The sequence below is a fragment of the Ceratocystis lukuohia genome, assembly GCF_044167205.1.
Source record: "Ceratocystis lukuohia strain C4212 chromosome Unknown Supercontig2_pilon, whole genome shotgun sequence".
NCBI lineage: Eukaryota > Fungi > Ascomycota > Sordariomycetes > Microascales > Ceratocystidaceae > Ceratocystis > Ceratocystis lukuohia.
The window spans coordinates 2,930,073-2,946,462 of record NW_027263521.1 but is presented as its reverse complement, the minus strand read 5'-3'; the positions used below and the strand labels follow the sequence as shown (position 1 = coordinate 2,946,462).

Below are 16,390 nucleotides of genomic sequence, written 5' to 3'. Positions count from 1 at the left end.
AAATAAAGGCAGGTAGATTGGATTGAGGCGGAGTCGTTCATCAAGCGTGTTTGAGGCAAAGACGATCATGGAATGGATGGATGGGCTGAATGAGAAAAAATAGAGAAAAAAGCCTACGAAAAATAGAAAAATAGAACAAATCACGAGGCGGAACCCAGGCCTTGTCCGTATGCGGTGCAAGCCCAGCACCGCTCAGCTTGGTGGTGTAGTGTGTGCAGATACAGGACAACACCGAGGAGGACGGCACGTATGCGAGAGGGCATGACGACGGCCTGGGCCTGTTAGCTTTTCTCGTACAGAGAGCTAAGCCCCCAACTTGCTGACTCTGACATTTCGTCCTGTTCTTCGTCCGCCCCCATGCTGTATGCTCTACAGGCTTCGTCTTCGTCTGGCGCTCGTCTCGTATTCTACCTATACTCCTGCTTTGGTGGGTGGTGTACTCCCTGTTAGCTTGCCAATATGAGCGCGCGATCTAGATACCTGCTAGCTAGCCTGAAACGCTGCATTCCCCTGGGAAAGAGAAGTACCTGTGGGTTTTACCCCTGGCTACTGGTTAACAGTGGGTACTTGGGAGGAGGGGGAGAGGATTGGCTAGTCTACTGTTGGCGCTGGGTCTTGGCCCTAGTCCTGGTCTTACTTGTTTGCCTCCTCGTAGTGGGCGAGGTGCCCTGGAGCCAGTGGCCAAAGCCGTGGCTTAGTGGCATTCAGTGAGAAGGGGGTCGATAGCCAAGGCCTAATGTTACTTCGATTCAGGCTACTTCAGGCTTGGCTTGGCTTCTGCTGCCAAGTCCACAGCGCCCTTCTTCAGGGCCCTCGCAGGGTTTGCTCGGCGGCTTGTGGCTTCTAGACGTGTAGGCTTCTTTTTTTCTTTCTTTGTTATTCCCTCTTCTTTCTTCTCTTCTACATCACCGAACTTTCTTGTTTTCTTCCTCAAACCTTTTTCTTTTCTTTTTTTTTTTTTCTTGAGGGCTTTTGTTTTTGCCGCTTCTTTTCTTCTTCTTTATTTTATTTTATTTTCTTTGCTCTTTTTTTTTTTCCTTTTGTTACGGCGATGGAAAAGCTGCTTCGCCAAACTATCTAGACTTATTGAGCCGCCACAAAATACAAGGCCACTGCCATCGTCAAACTGATAACAAAAAGACGCGTGGCAATATAATCCAGACTAGCCATCAGCACAGTCAGCTTGCCTCTCCTTGTGCTCTTCGTTTCTTACTCTCGCTTTGTTTCGACCCTTATTTTTTGTTCCTTCGATCCAGACGTAGAACACAAAACACAGCCACAGCCACAAAGTCACACAACTAATCATCAACAATCGACCGAGAGACTTCTATTCCTCTCGCCTTCTCTCTCATACCCATCTTGTCTCTCTTGTCTCGATCTCTCTTCGTCCCCATCGCGATACCGTCCGTCCGCCATGAAATTCTCCCTTGCCCGTTGGGGCCCCCTGGCCGCGTTGGCTGCCCTCGTCGCCTCTCCTGTTCCCGTTGTTGCTGAGCGTGTTCTCACTTCCCAGTCTCTCAATACCTGTGGTGACTCGTCGGGCTTCGGCGCCTCTCTCTTCAAGGTCGTCTTCACTCCCGGAAATGGCACTGCTAGTATCGATCTCGAGGCCACTGTCTCTGTTAACGGCAATGTGACCTTTGACATCTCCATCTCTGCCTACGGATACGAAATTATCGAGCGTACTATCGACCCTTGCGATTACGAAGACCTTGCCGGTATCTGCCCTTTGCGCTCCGGCCATTTGACCATCCCTACCTTTAGTCTGCCCGTTGATGCTAGCACAGTCAAGGACATTCCCGGCATTGCCTACAGTGTTCCTGATCTCGATGCCACCGTCAGAATCATTGTCAGTATGTCGGCCACGGGCGACCAGGTTGCCTGTGTCGAGGCTGATATCTCCAACGGAAAGACTGTTAATCTCTTGGCTGTCAAATGGGCTACTGCTGTTGTTGCTGGTCTCGCCCTCATCTCGGCTGCCGTCATCTCTGGCATGGGCCACTCAAACACTGCTGCCCACGTTGCCTCTAATGCCATGTCACTTTTCAGCTACTTCCAAGCCCAGGCCATGATTGGCCTGACTGCTGTACGTATGCCGCCGATTGTGCGTGCGTGGACTCAAGACTTCCAGTGGTCCATGGGTGTCATCCACCTGGGCTTTATGCAGGACATTTTCACCTGGTATCAGCGCGCGACTGGTGGCACTCCCACTACTCTCTTTGACTCCATGTCAACCGTGTCCGTCCAGGTTGAGAAGCGTGGCCTCCTGCATGGCGCCGTCGATCTCTACACTCGTGGCGGTCCTGGCGCACTGATGACGCGCGATATTGCTATGTTGCCTCGTGCTGCCTTTGAACTAGCCCGCCGCAGCGTCATCACCACCAGCGCTGGTCACTATCTTGTCTACGGCATCGAGCGTGTTGCTTTTCTGGCCCATATTGAGTCTAGCAATTTCTTCCTCACCGGTCTGACCTTCTTCTGCCTCTTTGTCATTGCTACCATCGGTGGCATTGCTGCCTTCAAGGGCATAACCGAACTTCTGGCCAAGAACAAGACCATCAAGCCCGATCGCTTCCAGGAGTTCCGCAACGGTTGGCGCACCGTCCTTAAGGGTGTTCTTTTCCGAATTTCCCTCATCGGCTTCCCCCAACTCGTTATTATCTGCATGTGGGAGTTCAAGCAAAATGACTCTCCTGCCGAGGTTGTGCTGGCCGTCTTCTTCTTCTTTGGTATCTCCATTACCCTTGCTTGGGCTGCCAGCAAGGTTATTCTCATTGCTCGCCGCTCTGTTACCATGCATCAGAACCCCGCGTACATCCTCTTCTCCGATCCTCAGGCCATCAACAAGTGGGGCTTCCTCTACGTCCAGTACCGCGCTTCTGCCTACTACTTCATCGTGCCCACTTTGGCCTACTTGCTTGTCAAGGGCATGTTTATTGCCTTTGGTCAGAAGTCCGATACCACTCAGGCTGTGGCCTTTGTCATCCTCGAGGCTGCTGCTCTAATTACTGCCAGTGTCATCCGCCCGTGGATGGACAAGACCACCAATTCGATCAATATCTCCATTTGTGCTGTCAACTTTATCAATGCCATCTTCCTCTTCCTCATGACCAACGTGTTTAGCGCTCCTGCTCTCATGGTTGGTATTGTCGGAGTTGTCCTCTTTATTCTTAACGCTGCCTTCTCGCTGATTCTACTATTGATGATCATTGGTTCGACCGTGCTCGTTTTCTTCCGCAAGAACCCAGACAACCGCTACCACTACATGGCCGATGACCGTGCCTCGTTCATGAAGTCGCAGACCCACCTTGCCGCGACTACTGAGCTCGATGCCCTGGCTGCGACTGCTCGTGGCGACAAGCACGGTGGCTACAAGACTCAACTTGATCTGGATGAGGATAATGAGTCGATTTCTTCGGACAGCATTCGTAAGCGTGCCGCCAATAAGGCTAGCGGAAGCTTGACTGCTAGTAACGCTGCTTCCGCCTCGTCGTACTCGGTCAATGAAAAGAGAAATCCTCCTGGCAGCGCTTCTATTCCTCCTCGCTCACCTATCGACCCGTCGTTGCCGCTATTCCCAGGTGGTCAACAGCGCAGCCAGAGCCCTAGTCCGAGCTTCAACGGCGCCCGTGTTGACAGAGCGCCCGCGAGTCCCTATGGGAACGCGCCGTCAACCTATAGCAACAGCAACGCAAATGTGAACTCGTACAGTGGTGCACCAAGCCCTGCGCAGTTCCGCCAGCAAAACAACCAAAGGTAAGGAATAAACACCAGACGGCTCCCTCCTATCTATTTGTGCTAACACCCTTTTCATCTCTAGTCCCTGGCAACGCGGTGCTGGCTACTAAGAACTTGTTTTTGTTTGTAACCTTCGCCCCAGACCTGTCGTACTATTACTGGTCTGTTGTGTGTTTTGATCCTTTTGCAGGGTGTTATTTTTCCTCTTCATGATATGTTTTTTGTGGCTTTTGTTTTTTTGGCTCATCTTTCCTTTCGTCTTTGCCCCCTCTCATACCCTCTTTACTCATCATATCATTTTTGTGTGCCATCTTGGATTAGGGCTCTCGTCGTACACTTGAGGCTTTTATATCTTCTCGCTGTATGGTTCTCTCTATACGCCTCTATTCATTTCTACTATATGTACTTCAGCAAGCGGTCCTCAAGCAAAGCGTGCTTTTGGTATAGACTATCTTGTGACTAGTGCTTTCTCTCAAATCTCCATATTGGTTTCTGTTCTTATAAATCCTGCGTTTATTTCTTTGCCTTGTGTCTCATTTGTTTAACTGTGTATGATGTGAACCTAAGATCGACTCGGCGTGGCTGGCATGGGGATAAACATTAGCTTCATGGCTCTTTAGGTAGTCTCGTCCACTAATGCTAACGAAGTCTTGCCTTTGTTTCCTTTTTCTTTCTGTATTTTCCTACTTGTCCTTATATTTACTTGCTGCCTGGATGTTGCGGTGCAGTGCTTGTGCTTATACAGGTTGCATGTATTTTTAGATATAGCAGATATGCTATATGCCGCTGTCTGTATTATTATGATCGACGGGGATATTGGCTTCAAACTAATGATGATGTCACATATCTGCCTGCCTCTTATACTGTCTTCGAACCCTTCCCCCTCTTCTCCCTCCTCGCGGATCTTGCTTTCACATGCTATCCCTGGTACTGCTGGCCGGCCATGTACGCGCTGAAGGTCCGCTGTTGGTAAAGGTTAGCGGCTATATCAAAGAAACAACAAAAGTCTTAAGGGAGCCAGGAGTCCCAAGTGAGACGTACCGGATTACGCGTCTGGATATACACTGTGCCAGGGCCTGTGAACTTGCACACAAGGCCTTCACCCGAAGCAAGCCCGGAGATAATACCGCCAGATGCTACGCGCTCCATGACGTATTTGGTGTTCCAGGCGACAAGATGGCCGTTGTCGACGAAATATTTTTCGCCGTCTTGGAGCTGGGGAGGAGGGGGCAATGGCAGCAAAGAAGCCAGATGAGGTTAATAAAATACACCCAAGAACGGAGAGGAGTAGAAAAAAGACTGCAGCAAAACTCAAACTTACCTCCTTGCGTATCACAGCCCCAAAGCTTGTTATCCATAGCAAGCCTGTGCCTGAAATCTTGTACACAAATAGACCCTCGCCTGAGAATATGGCCTTGCTCAAGCCCTGGCGTTTATAGTCCTTCTTCACGCCCTGCGTACATGCTAGGAAGGCGTCCCGGGCCAAACTCCATGTCTCACTGCCACTCAAGCGCAAGGTGATCAAATCGCCTAGCATTGCCGGGGCCAGGAGTACCTCGCCAGGGCCCGAGTATGTCGAGTGGCCGACTTCTCCACCAGCAACATACTTCTTCAGGCTAAACGAAGCTGTGCCCTTTAACGACACACTATGCGACATAGCAATCATAGCACCCGGTCGTGCGATTAGCGGTGCACCAAAGGCTAGTTGAATGGTGAGAATGCTATTGCAGTCGCGGTGCGATATGCGGAAGCTACCGCCGTTGAAGATGCCCGTGTCATCGGAGACACTATGGGCACCACTAAAGCCGCCAAGGCTATCGGCTGGGCCACTAGATGTAGGCATAGACTTTTCGGGAACTGATGGAGCTGTGGGAGGGGTAGACGCGGTAGTGGGCGTGGACATGTTGGTGGCATTAGAAGATGTAGCCTCGGCAACTGCTTTGCGGGATGAGGCGAACACGCGGCGAATATCGCTAGCAGCACTGGCCACGAGAGTTTTGGCCGATGCGCTTGTGGGGGATAGCGATGTGGTGTTGTCGGTAGCTGGTACGGGTGGGCTGCTACCAACTGCTACAGGAGTAGGGGCAGGTGCGGGGGCAGTACTAGGCCCACTTGGTTCTGCAGGAGCCATAGCCTCGGTTGGCGGCGGGGCAAACTGCATGGCCATAGGGGCGGCTGCGATAGAAGCAGTAGTAGTACTAGCATTTAGAACAGGAGCAGGTGCCAAAGTAGACGGAGGAACCGGCGTCGAGGCGGGTACAGGCGACGCTGAAGGAATCGGCTGAATGAATGGAGGCGTGTACGTAGCACGCGACGTGGCCGGAGCAGGTGAAGGCGCCGGTGGGCTGGCAGCGACTGGTGGGCTGGGGGGCGTAGCACTAGCGCTAGGAGGAGGCGGATACACCCGCTGCGCAGCAAATGGTTGAGGCACAGGGTAGGATGTTAGCGGGCCTTGGGGAGATTTGGGCGGCGATGCCATGGACGGCGGAGGCGGGTAGAAGGTTGTTTTGGTAGCAGGTGCTGAAGCGGGTGGTGCATAGTGTGGTGGCGTGTGGGGAGGAGGGGGAGGAGCGTAAGTTGTGGCCGTTGTAGTGGCCGTAGCGGTAGGCGGTGCTGGGTACATTCTCTGAGGGGCTGCGTGATGTTCTTGTTAGTGAGACTGACAGATGGGAGAGGAAGAGCGGAAAACGTACTCGGAGTGCTAATAGCGATACCAGCGCCAGCGCTGGCAGAGGGAGGAGCTGTCATACACGGATGTTAGTGGCTTTTAGATACAATAGAAGGGGCACTGAGGTGGGGAGAAGCTCACGCGGATGGTATTGGGACGACATTATATACGGCGGTCACTAGATCGCAAAAAGATATAAGTGAGAGTAAGAGAGTAAGAGTCTGTTAAGCTGCGATACAAGCGTCTAAGAGCTAAGAGAACTTCTGTCGTGATCCAAGTGTAGATGTAGAATGTCTTGGAACTTGGAAATCTGCAATGCAGGCTGCAAGAAAGAGAAGGAAAATTCCAAGTCAAGTGACAATCTGACTGTTTCTGCTGCTTCTATTTGGCCTTCTTTAATCTTGGGCCTCTGCAATAAACCAATATCAGGGAAAGCCTCCCCCTCCTCCTTTCAATGTTTGAGCCTGCATCTGATTGGATGCCTAGGCAGTGCAAGAACATCCTGACACTAGATTACAGCGCTTCGCCTGAGCAACGCGCAAGCAAACCTGTAGCGGGGGGGCAGGGTAAGGCTCACTGAGAGAGGGGAGAGGGCCTTGACAAAGGCTTTGTTACTGTCTGTATGCCTTGTCATTGGATAGTGATCTAATGTAATGATGTAAGTTGAGCCAATCACAGTGCGCCAAGCTGGCGCCAGTAACAAACTGGGCGCTTAGAAAAATGTAGGGTTTGGGGCTTAGAATGTATGACTAATTGGGGATGCAATATATACATTCGTAGTTGCATTTTAGCTGGCGAAATGAGCCGCAGCTTCTGTAAACGACCAGGGCAAAGAAAAAGAGCAGGGAATGGGATATTACCGGAAGCATCGGCTCACCTAACAGTCTCGCATTCCGCACCCAGCCTCAGGATTTAGTGGCGTCAAGAAGCTCACTACATCCTGCTTGTGAGCTGTTTTTAGCTTTGGTGGGAGGGGGCTTTGCTGTAGCCAATCAGTGCAAAGCAGCTAGAGGCCGATACTACATTTATCTTTTTTGCCTCTCTTCCCCTTACCATTCTTCCCTGCGAGGCCTGAGGAGAAGAGGGACATACAAGCTGCCTAATACATGGCCATTAAGTATAAGAAAAAGAATACGAAGCTCCGCCTTGTGAGATGAACAATAGATCAGCCAACACTGGGCGGAGCGGGGTGGAGTTCGCGCGTTCCGCTTGCCTTTGTGTCTCTAAGGCCACTACCCTTTTTGTGGTCAAGTTGTGAGGGAAGTACTGGTACGTACCCAGATCTACGAGGTGGAGACTGCCAGCTGGCAGTGATCCAGCAGCTCCATATTTACGTTGTACTACAACCGTGCTGGCCGGCACAAAGCTCTTCCAAGGAAGCTCTTACGGCTGGCTATTCTTGGGGGAGAGGTGCCGTAAATCTCGCCCACCATGTCACGACGCCCGGTAAAAGGAGAGTACATTGAGACTGTAAGCTTTGTCCACAACCATGCGGTATATTTTTTGGCTGCTATGTTTGGTCTAACACGTATCTAGGACACCGGCAACAAGGTGGCCCGCAAGGCTACGCTGGTTGGCACCCAGAACATCATGCTGGGTGGCAAGACCGTCATCCAGCCAGAAGTCATGATCCGAGGCGACCTTGCCCGATTCCCGGCAAATGCAGTACCACAGGGCCAGGGCCAGTCTGGTAACAACACGGCTATTGCCATTGGGCGTTACTGCTTCCTGAGTCGTGGGTGTCTCCTACGACCGCCAGCGAGATTGAATAAGGGGTAAGCGTAGCTTAGATGGATGCGTCTGCACAACCACAGCCATAAACACAAACAGTCGCGCTGGAACTGTGCTATCACATACTAGACGGCTAACAGCTTGGTGCTCTCCTTGTGTAGTGTTTTCTCCTACGTTCCACTCCGTCTCGGCGACCATGTATTTGTTGGCCAGGGCAGTGTCATTGAAGCGGCTGTCGTGGGTAGTCATGTCCACATTGGAAACAACGTCGTGATCGGGACGCTAGCCATTATCAAAGACTATGTTAAGATCCTGGACGGCGCTGTCATTCCGCCACACATGGTCGTTTCCAGCTTCAGTATTGTGGCTGGCCAACCAGCGCGTGTCGTTGGCGAGATCCCCGAGGGCAGCCATGACGACTTTGAATTGAGGGATCTATACAAGACGGTGGGGAATGCACCACAGCCTCATTAACGGCACAAGGCGCGAATGTGCAGGGCTAGGAGGTTGGTGAGTGGTAGCTTGGTAGCCATAATGAAGAAACATTGATACCCCGTCTCTCTAGTGAACAATGACACAACTGCTGGCGACTGTCAGAGCACTGTACCGGTTGTACCGGGTACTTGAATGAATAGAGCTTTGGCACTTTGGTATATCGCCTCTGTTATATTTGTGGACCTGACTGAACTTAGTGAATCCTCTCTGAACGTGTGGCCATTTTTAAGTTTTCGGCATGCGCCAAAGGTTAAAAAAGCATGTGGGTTTTCGCAATCATAGCTTGAGAGTAATTACTCTTTTCGAAGTGTTTCAAGTCTAGTAATAATAAGTAGTACAAGCTAATGTGTGCAGAAGGGACATTTGTATCAGATAGAGGCTGTATCCGGACTTGGACAGCGAGCTTGTGCGTCCTTTTACCTACCGCTTGACTCTCTTCTGTGTAGTAGTGTGTCAGATGGGTGGGTGGGGAAACGAGGAAGGAGAAGGCTCGGGAAAAGTGGAGCAGTCCATCATGCAACTTCATAGCCTTTACCTAACCCAAAACAGAAGGGAAAGAGATCGGGAAATCGGGCTTTTACAAGACAAAAGCGGGAATCTTGTTATTTCCAGAGTGGCATGACGTGCCTGTTCTTGGTGTTTTTCTCTTTGTCATTCTGCTTGCTAGCTAACTGAATACATACATACATACATGCCTGTTTGCCATGTACGTGTGCATAATGCACGGTGAATCATCTATACTACTACGTCGGGTTCCAGAAATCGTAGTTTCCCTGTCGTAAAAAAAAAGAACAATAAAAAGGCAAACGGAGCCGTACTTACCTGATTTAGTGGCCCCCATCCTTTTTTTGCCATCAAGCTTTACTGTGGCAGGTTTCAAAACTTTTTATCTCCCAGTTTTCTTTTCGTCTATTTTCTTTCTTTCTTTTTCTACTTTTCCTCGTCTCTTGGTAACTCAGATAATTCATCGTTTTATTTTCATTTTTTTTCTGCCTCGCTTTAATTTTTTTGGACCTCAAAATCGAGATTTCCCTATTTTTTCCTGCTTCTGTTTTCCTTCAAAGGCTACTGATCTTTGGAAGGCCCAAACCCTATATTTCTGGTGGCTCTCCATCACTCATCCATCTTTCGCCCACGGACTCACAGTACCAAACCTTCTCGTGGCTTGGTCGCGTTTCTAGCTTCTCTGTCCCTTTGTCTGAGGAAATACACACGTAGACAGGCTCAGACACAAAATCGCACACAAGCACGCCCTCTGCCCTCTCGAAAATGGGGCGCTCCTTGTCATTATCTCGCCTACGCTATCTCATCTTCTTTGGCCTCCTCTTCTTCTCAGCCTCCCTTGGAACTTGGCTAATACCTCGCGTTTTGAACCCCGTCCCTCCAACTGGCGAAAAGCGCCGTGCTGACAGGCAATGGATCGGATCGTCACACTACTGGCTGGATCGCCAGGCGTGCCGCTGGCTGAGTCTTTGCGGAATCCAGCATATTCGTGTTGACCCGCCTGGAGGCAAGCATTCTATCCTTCCTACCGATCACTCTCATCGTCTCAGCCTGGAGCTGCGATCTCTCGTGGAAGACCGGAACCAGACCTATCTAGCGCCTGAAGACATGGACGAATATGACGACCCCTCAGCCTTCTACGATGCCGACGAGCCCATCCAGTTTGATGACCTTGAAGGCGACGAAGGAAGCCCTAGTGCGCTCTATCACAGTTGGCAGATGGCCCAAAAGCCCTCTCTCCCGCGCCCCAAACTCAACTCTACCCAAGATCCTACGTCTGGCACCATCCTCCGTAGTGTTCCCCAGTATGTACTCGACCACGCACCACTTGTTCATCTGTACAGCAATGAGCATTTTTGGCCCAGTGATATCGAAGAACATGTACGTCACATGCACGTAACCGTCGACACCCACGGCAATGGCATGAAACCGGTTGTTCCTGCCGAGCCCTTGAGTCTTGATACTCTTAGCCAGCTGAACAACCTGTCCGAAACCAACAAAGTATTCCTTGCCAGTGTGGACGACGTCGAAGGCCGCCCAACTTGGCTTTTCAACTCTGCTGGACGTCCCGGCGAGTGGAACGACAGCGACGACGAGTCAGATCCCAGCCATGATGATCCCGGCCATGGACACCCCGACCCTAAAATCCACGCCAAGATCCCCCACGATGAGCAGTGGCTTCAGGAAGGCACTACCTGGTTCGATGTTAAGCCTACTGAGCCATTAAATCGCATTACAGACCCCCGAAGACTTCCTGGCTATAGGAAGAAACATCATAGAAGACAAAGCAGCAGCAGCCAGCAGCCTCTTGAAGCCGATGAAGACAAAGATGGAGAAAGGGGAAAACCCAACTCCAACGGCTATTCCTCAGCCCCAGCGACGCTGATCGTGGTTGACAAGGGATCTGGAATCGTCGACGCCTTTTGGTTCTTCTTCTACAGCTACAATCTTGGCCAGACGGTCCTCAACGTCCGCTTTGGAAACCACGTGGGTGACTGGGAGCACGCCATGGTGCGGTTTGAAAACGGCGTTCCACGAGGTGTCTTCTTCAGTGAACACGAGGGCGGTCAAGCCTATGCCTGGGGTGCTGTCGAGAAGCGCGGATCGCGACCTGTGATCTACAGCGCTGTTGGAAGTCATGCTATGTATGCCATGCCTGGCCTACAACCATACATCCTACCTTTCAAACTTCTCAAGGATGTCACTGACAAAGGGCCACTTTGGGACCCTGCCCAAAACAGTCGTATGTACTTCTACGAGTACGACCGACCCGAGCCAGAAAACAGCATGGCCAACCCTAACTGCTTGACGCCTGCGATGCAGAATCCTGATGCGCCTGTGGACTGGTTCTTCTACACGGGTGCGTGGGGCGATCGCCTCTACCCTCTGGCTGATAAGCGTCAGTGGCGTCTCTTTAGTCAGTACCACTATGTTAATGGGCCGACCGGGCCGATCTGGAAAAACCTTAATCGCGAGCGCATGTGCCAGACGAAGCGCTGCGTGATTGCCCATAGCCTGATGCCAGGCCGGACGTGGTATGGTTGATGACTTTCGCGTCTTGGACCTCGCGCGTCCTATTTGTTTTTGAGCTTGCATTTTGTTTTGCGTGATTTGCCTCTCTACCGCTTTTACCTTTTGCCTTGTTCGTTGACTTACGATGATGTGTCTTGCTTAGCCTGTTTCGTTTTTACCCTTTGCCATTTGTTGATCTTCTCTGTCATATTCTTGCCTGGACCTTACCATCCTTTTGCTGTCTATTACTTCTTCCTCCTTTCATCACGCTGTGCGTCTCTTGTTGTCATTTAGACATAATGACCTTATTACTTTACTAAGTCGATTACCAGCTCCAACCCTCTTTGTCCAAGGGTTCTCACGCCAGATACTTTTGTTTTTGTTTTTACTTTTGATTTTTTCCTTTTTACCTGCTTCGTTTTCTGGTTGGATACCCTCCTTTTTTTTTTTTATATCGTACATCCAGCTTCATGCGTTATCTTGACATCTTATACTAGTACAAAATAGCATGTATTCTCACAATCCTTCCTTAGCCTGTTATTGAACGTAGGCTTTAGTAGGTCAATGACGTCATGTAACTAAACTTAAATATATTTCCCAGACTTCAAACCGATGACAATTACAGGTGTATGTATATATATGCGCTTTCATAGATAGATACAGAGCTACCATAACAAAAAGAAACCATGTGAGAAAAAAAGACAAGCAAAACATTGGATATGGTCGCTGTAGAGTAAAGAGCCCAACCTGCTAAGAACGCCAGACATGAAAACAGAGGCTAGCTAGTCAAGTAAAAAAGCGACTAAACAAGCCAGGAAAAAAAAAAAAAAGGCAAAGACAAAAATACAACGCCGCATAATCTACAAAATCATGTTCTCATCCTCATCCTCGTCTTCGTGAATATGAAAACCGCCATGGTCAGGGTGTGTCGATGGATACTCTGAGGGCTGGCTACTACTTGCATCACTTGTGCTACCAGTGCCATTGGCACTCTTGCTACCGGGCTGGCGGCAAATAATAGCATGGTTCTGACTTTGGTCTTGGCTTTGATCTTTGTTCTGGTCCTGACACTGGCCGTCCGCATCGTTGCATGGGGACACGTGGTCTTCAATGCCTGGCCATGGCTCGTCTTCTGGCAACTGGTGCCACGATGCGGGGTCGTCACTGGCAAACTCATGCTTGGAGTGCTGACTGTGGAACGGGGAATGCCCATGGAATGACGCCGCATGGCTCTGCAATGCCTGGCGTATATTGTCATGATGGTTGTGAAGAATAGGCCCGCTGTCACTGTCGCCGTTGATGCTAAAGCTGTCTTCAGTCATGAACGTGTCCCCGTCGTTAGCCCCGGCTATGTCCGTATCGGCATCGGATTCAGCATTAGCGCCTGCGGGAGCAGTAGTATTGCTATGAGGCGTGGCGTAGTTGAAGGCTGTGGCACGGCTGCCTTTGGATGAGCTACTGCTGACAGCACGAGTGCCATCGGGGGTGGGTGTATTCAAGGCAAAGGGCCGGGGGCTGGGGGACCACTGCTCCAACGAGGCGTGGGGTGTGCGCGATTCGAGGGAGACCGTGTGGGGCGACGACGGGCAAAGGATGCGCGAATAGGACTCTGAGGATGGCCATCATGACATGTCATTCTTCGACGGTTGTCAGGCGCTGACGCCGAGGGGAAACTATAGCTAGGAACATGCCTAGCGGGTGGCACAGAGGCAGTGCGTCCTAGCATAGTGCGGGAAGGCGCCTTGACGACTTTGTTTGGCGTCTGGCCTCTGCTGCTTGATAGAGGACTAGAAGCACGCCGAGAGGCGTGTGAGTGAGCAGGGTTTCGGTGACTTGCGGGGGATATCGAAGAGTCTCCGAGCCAGGGTTTATAGGCTTCAGCAGACTGCCCATCAAGAAGATCGTTCCAAGTCCAACACTCCTCAAGAGCATCGGCCTCGCCAACCTCCTGCGACTCGGAATCTTCTGAATAGAAGCGACTGAGTTCACGCAGGCGTTGCCAGCTCCAGCCCATATCAAAGGCAATGCGATCCTGCACATAAGCCTCGGGCTGAGTGATAAAAAGGCGAGGCTGCGAGCTCTTCATTAGAACTGATTTGAGAAACACAACGTCCCATGCTGCTGGAGTGATCATCTCAGCAGGCGTTAGAAAGCGGAGGCGAGAGTCCTTGTGGATCTTACGCAGGGGCACCCAATCTTGCTGCAAAGCCATAAATTTGGATGTCCGGGTGAATGATAGCTGTGATTGTCTTTGAGCTGAGATGCTGCCTAGTAGACCTGCAAACGATGCGTTGATGGCAATTTGCACAGATCGAGCATCTGGTCCCTTAACTGATATCCTGCGGATACAGCCTCGACTCCTTAAGCGCTTATCCAGAAGACTGTCAATTCTGTATGCCCGAGGTAGCAACCAGTCCTGGCCATCCTCATCACTACTCCAATCTTGACAAAACGGGGACTGTGGTCGGTGGGATGAAGACAGTGAATATGCGCCAGGCGGCTGAGACATCCAGCTATCCGTCCCTGGAAGCGAATCTAAGGAAGAATTGATCTTGAACTCATGGCTAGGAAGCCAGATTTTGTGAAGGGCGAATGGTAGGAAAACCACATCGACTTCCCACGGCTGCCATATGGAGGGGACTGTGTTCTGGAGGAGATTGACCTGTGCTTGCAGCGCTTCAATTCGGCTGACTAGGTCGGCGCGGCCATAGCCGTCCGAGCTCATGCTGTCTTGGCCGCCCTTGAAGCTGTTGTCATTGACCAACTTTTCGACATCCTCCACGCGAGTTTCGAGGTCGTAGAGGCGCAAGTCGAGAGACTCATGGCGCTCGTTGCATTCTTCATGCATGCTTGTAATGACAGATGCGTTTTCGAGGCGGTCAAGCCGGTGTTCATAACTATTGACCATGTCTGTGAGATTTTTGAGGTCCATATTCCGGGTCTCGTTGGAAGGGCTTTCGGTTGATGATATGTTCTTATTCGAGGGGTGTTTGAAGGCTTTGGATAGTGATTTTGCTGGTTCGGCAACTTCAGAGTCAGAGCAAGTAGTAGCCATACTATCACAAGTAGGGCGTTTGGGCTTTAGTATAGATGGCTGTTCAACTGTGGTCTCGTCTTTGTTGTGTAGTTTGTCGCGGAGAGGCTCGCGAGCTTTTGTTCCCAGAGCCCCAATGAGATGTGCACCTTTTCCTCCAAAAGGCAAAAAGAAGCTTGAGGAGGTAGTGGTGGTGCTTAGTTGTGATGAAGGTTGGCGCGCAGGCGCGATAGTAGTTGATATACTGTCGTTTTTTGAGCACAGTTGGGCGGTGCCTGGACTATTCCAGCCAAGGGTGTCGGGAATAGATGTTGACTGAGTCTTGGGGTTGCGAGGATCCATAAGCGGACGGGGAGGCGGCGGAGGGGGTGGATGGAGACAAGCGGCATGACTTGCAGAGGTGGATGGGCGGTGGCTTGGCGGAAGCATAGGTGGACGAGAAGTTGTAACCTGTGAGAAACGGGACGATATATCTTGTAGCGGGCTCTGGGCAATCCTTGGTGTCTTGATGGATGGCTGGATATGGGATTGAAGCTGTGAGTGTGGAGGTAATAATGGCGGCGGTGGCAAGTACGAGGCAGGGGTGTCAAGTTGCTGGGCAGGCGCATTTGCACTTGCGTTTGACGGCGAGTGATCATGGAAGCATGCGTGATGCATGCACATGCAAAACTCGGTTGGCTCAGACTTGAGCGCATCACATGAGCTGTAAAAACGCCGACAGCCGCATTTTGCGCCATTTCCGCCTAGGGTCAAATCAACGAAATTGCATTGTCCGCTCGGGAGATTCAACGATGGTTGCGTAGGGCCTAACACGGAGGCTGGTCCCGATGCTAACGGAGCTGCTGAGGCAGCGGTCCCAGAGAAGGGCACGACAGAAGTAGAGTCAGGCCTACTGGCGGTAGTGGTGTTGTTGTCGAGAAATACGCGGAAGAAGGCATCGGACGAGCCCATTGGCGCAAGGGGCGGATCGGGTTCTGGGCCGGCGTGCGGTGCATTGTAATCAACACTGGCATCCCACCATCGTGAGGCGGGAGACGGGGGGGCTGTGACAAAGGCCGAGGTGGGCGCATCTGAGCTAGTAGTTGAAATAAGCGTGGCAGTCGGCTTTGAGGAGGCGGCTTGCGTCGCCGGTGGGGGTGGAGGAGGCGGGCGGAACAGCGGCAGTGGCTCAGCAGCGGTGGCGGGTTGTAGAAAAGGGGGTTCATGAGTTTCATGGAGCATGAATTGGTCATGGGGCATGGTGAACACAAGATGGATATAGCCTTTTCGAGTTTACGATAGAAGCGACGAGGCTGAGAATAGGGGTGAATCTTGACAAGGCAGCCTCCGATTCAGGGCGACAAAGAACATGGCCAGGGCCGCGGTGAAAATAGTGTATTGACGCAAGGTGTGTAGACGGCGAGAAATAGGGAGAGGACGGGAGATTGAGAGGGGTCGACGGATGGAGGTCAAGGGATAAATCGAGGGGTGGCAGTGCGACCAGCGACCAGCGACAAGGCTTTGCTTGATGTCTGGGGTAGCAAACACTAGAAAACAACAGAGAGACGGGACAAATACGGCAAGAGGCGCTCCCATATATAGGCCAACAGGGTCTCGACGGCAGTTGTGAAGGTTGCTGTGCGCAGGTTCGATGTTTATGTAATTCGTATACGATAACGCGCCAATAGAATGGATAAAAACAGGTCCTGAACGAGTCGAGCGACGGGAAT

General features: G+C 51.3%; 5 protein-coding genes across 5 annotated transcripts; 3 read left to right on the top strand and 2 right to left on the bottom strand.

Annotated features, from left to right (window-relative positions):
* Nucleotides 1–1,414: 1,414 nt before the first annotated feature.
* HOO65_020727 (Flavin carrier protein 2) lies at nt 1,415–3,848 on the top strand (the record flags this gene model as incomplete). The annotated part of the gene is made up of 2 exons (XM_071006492.1): nt 1,415–3,756; nt 3,821–3,848. 2 exons carry the CDS (start codon nt 1,415–1,417, stop codon nt 3,846–3,848), a joined length of 2,370 nt encoding a protein of 789 aa, XP_070861365.1.
* Nucleotides 3,849–4,656: 808 nt separating this feature from the next.
* Nucleotides 4,657–6,486, bottom strand: HOO65_020726 (duf124 domain containing protein; the record flags this gene model as incomplete). The annotated part of the gene is made up of 4 exons (XM_071006627.1): nt 4,657–4,701; nt 4,780–4,953; nt 5,060–6,372; nt 6,432–6,486. 4 exons carry the CDS (start codon nt 6,484–6,486, stop codon nt 4,657–4,659), a joined length of 1,587 nt encoding a protein of 528 aa, XP_070861364.1.
* Nucleotides 6,487–7,837: 1,351 nt separating this feature from the next.
* On the top strand, nt 7,838–8,611 carry HOO65_020725 (Dynactin subunit 5; the record flags this gene model as incomplete). The annotated part of the gene is made up of 3 exons (XM_071007023.1): nt 7,838–7,876; nt 7,943–8,181; nt 8,278–8,611. 3 exons carry the CDS (start codon nt 7,838–7,840, stop codon nt 8,609–8,611), a joined length of 612 nt encoding a protein of 203 aa, XP_070861363.1.
* A 1,290-nt stretch (nt 8,612–9,901) lies between these two features.
* On the top strand, nt 9,902–11,680 carry HOO65_020724 (putative vacuolar protein sorting-associated protein TDA6; the record flags this gene model as incomplete). Its single annotated transcript, XM_071000142.1, has 1 exon — nt 9,902–11,680. One exon carries the CDS (start codon nt 9,902–9,904, stop codon nt 11,678–11,680), a length of 1,779 nt encoding a protein of 592 aa, XP_070861362.1.
* Nucleotides 11,681–12,507: 827 nt separating this feature from the next.
* Nucleotides 12,508–15,920, bottom strand: HOO65_020723 (uncharacterized protein; the record flags this gene model as incomplete). Its single annotated transcript, XM_071006361.1, has 2 exons — nt 12,508–13,162; nt 13,216–15,920. The coding sequence occupies 2 exons, from the start codon at nt 15,918–15,920 to the stop codon at nt 12,508–12,510; spliced, it is 3,360 nt and encodes a 1,119-aa protein (XP_070861361.1).
* Nucleotides 15,921–16,390: the final 470 nt, after the last annotated feature.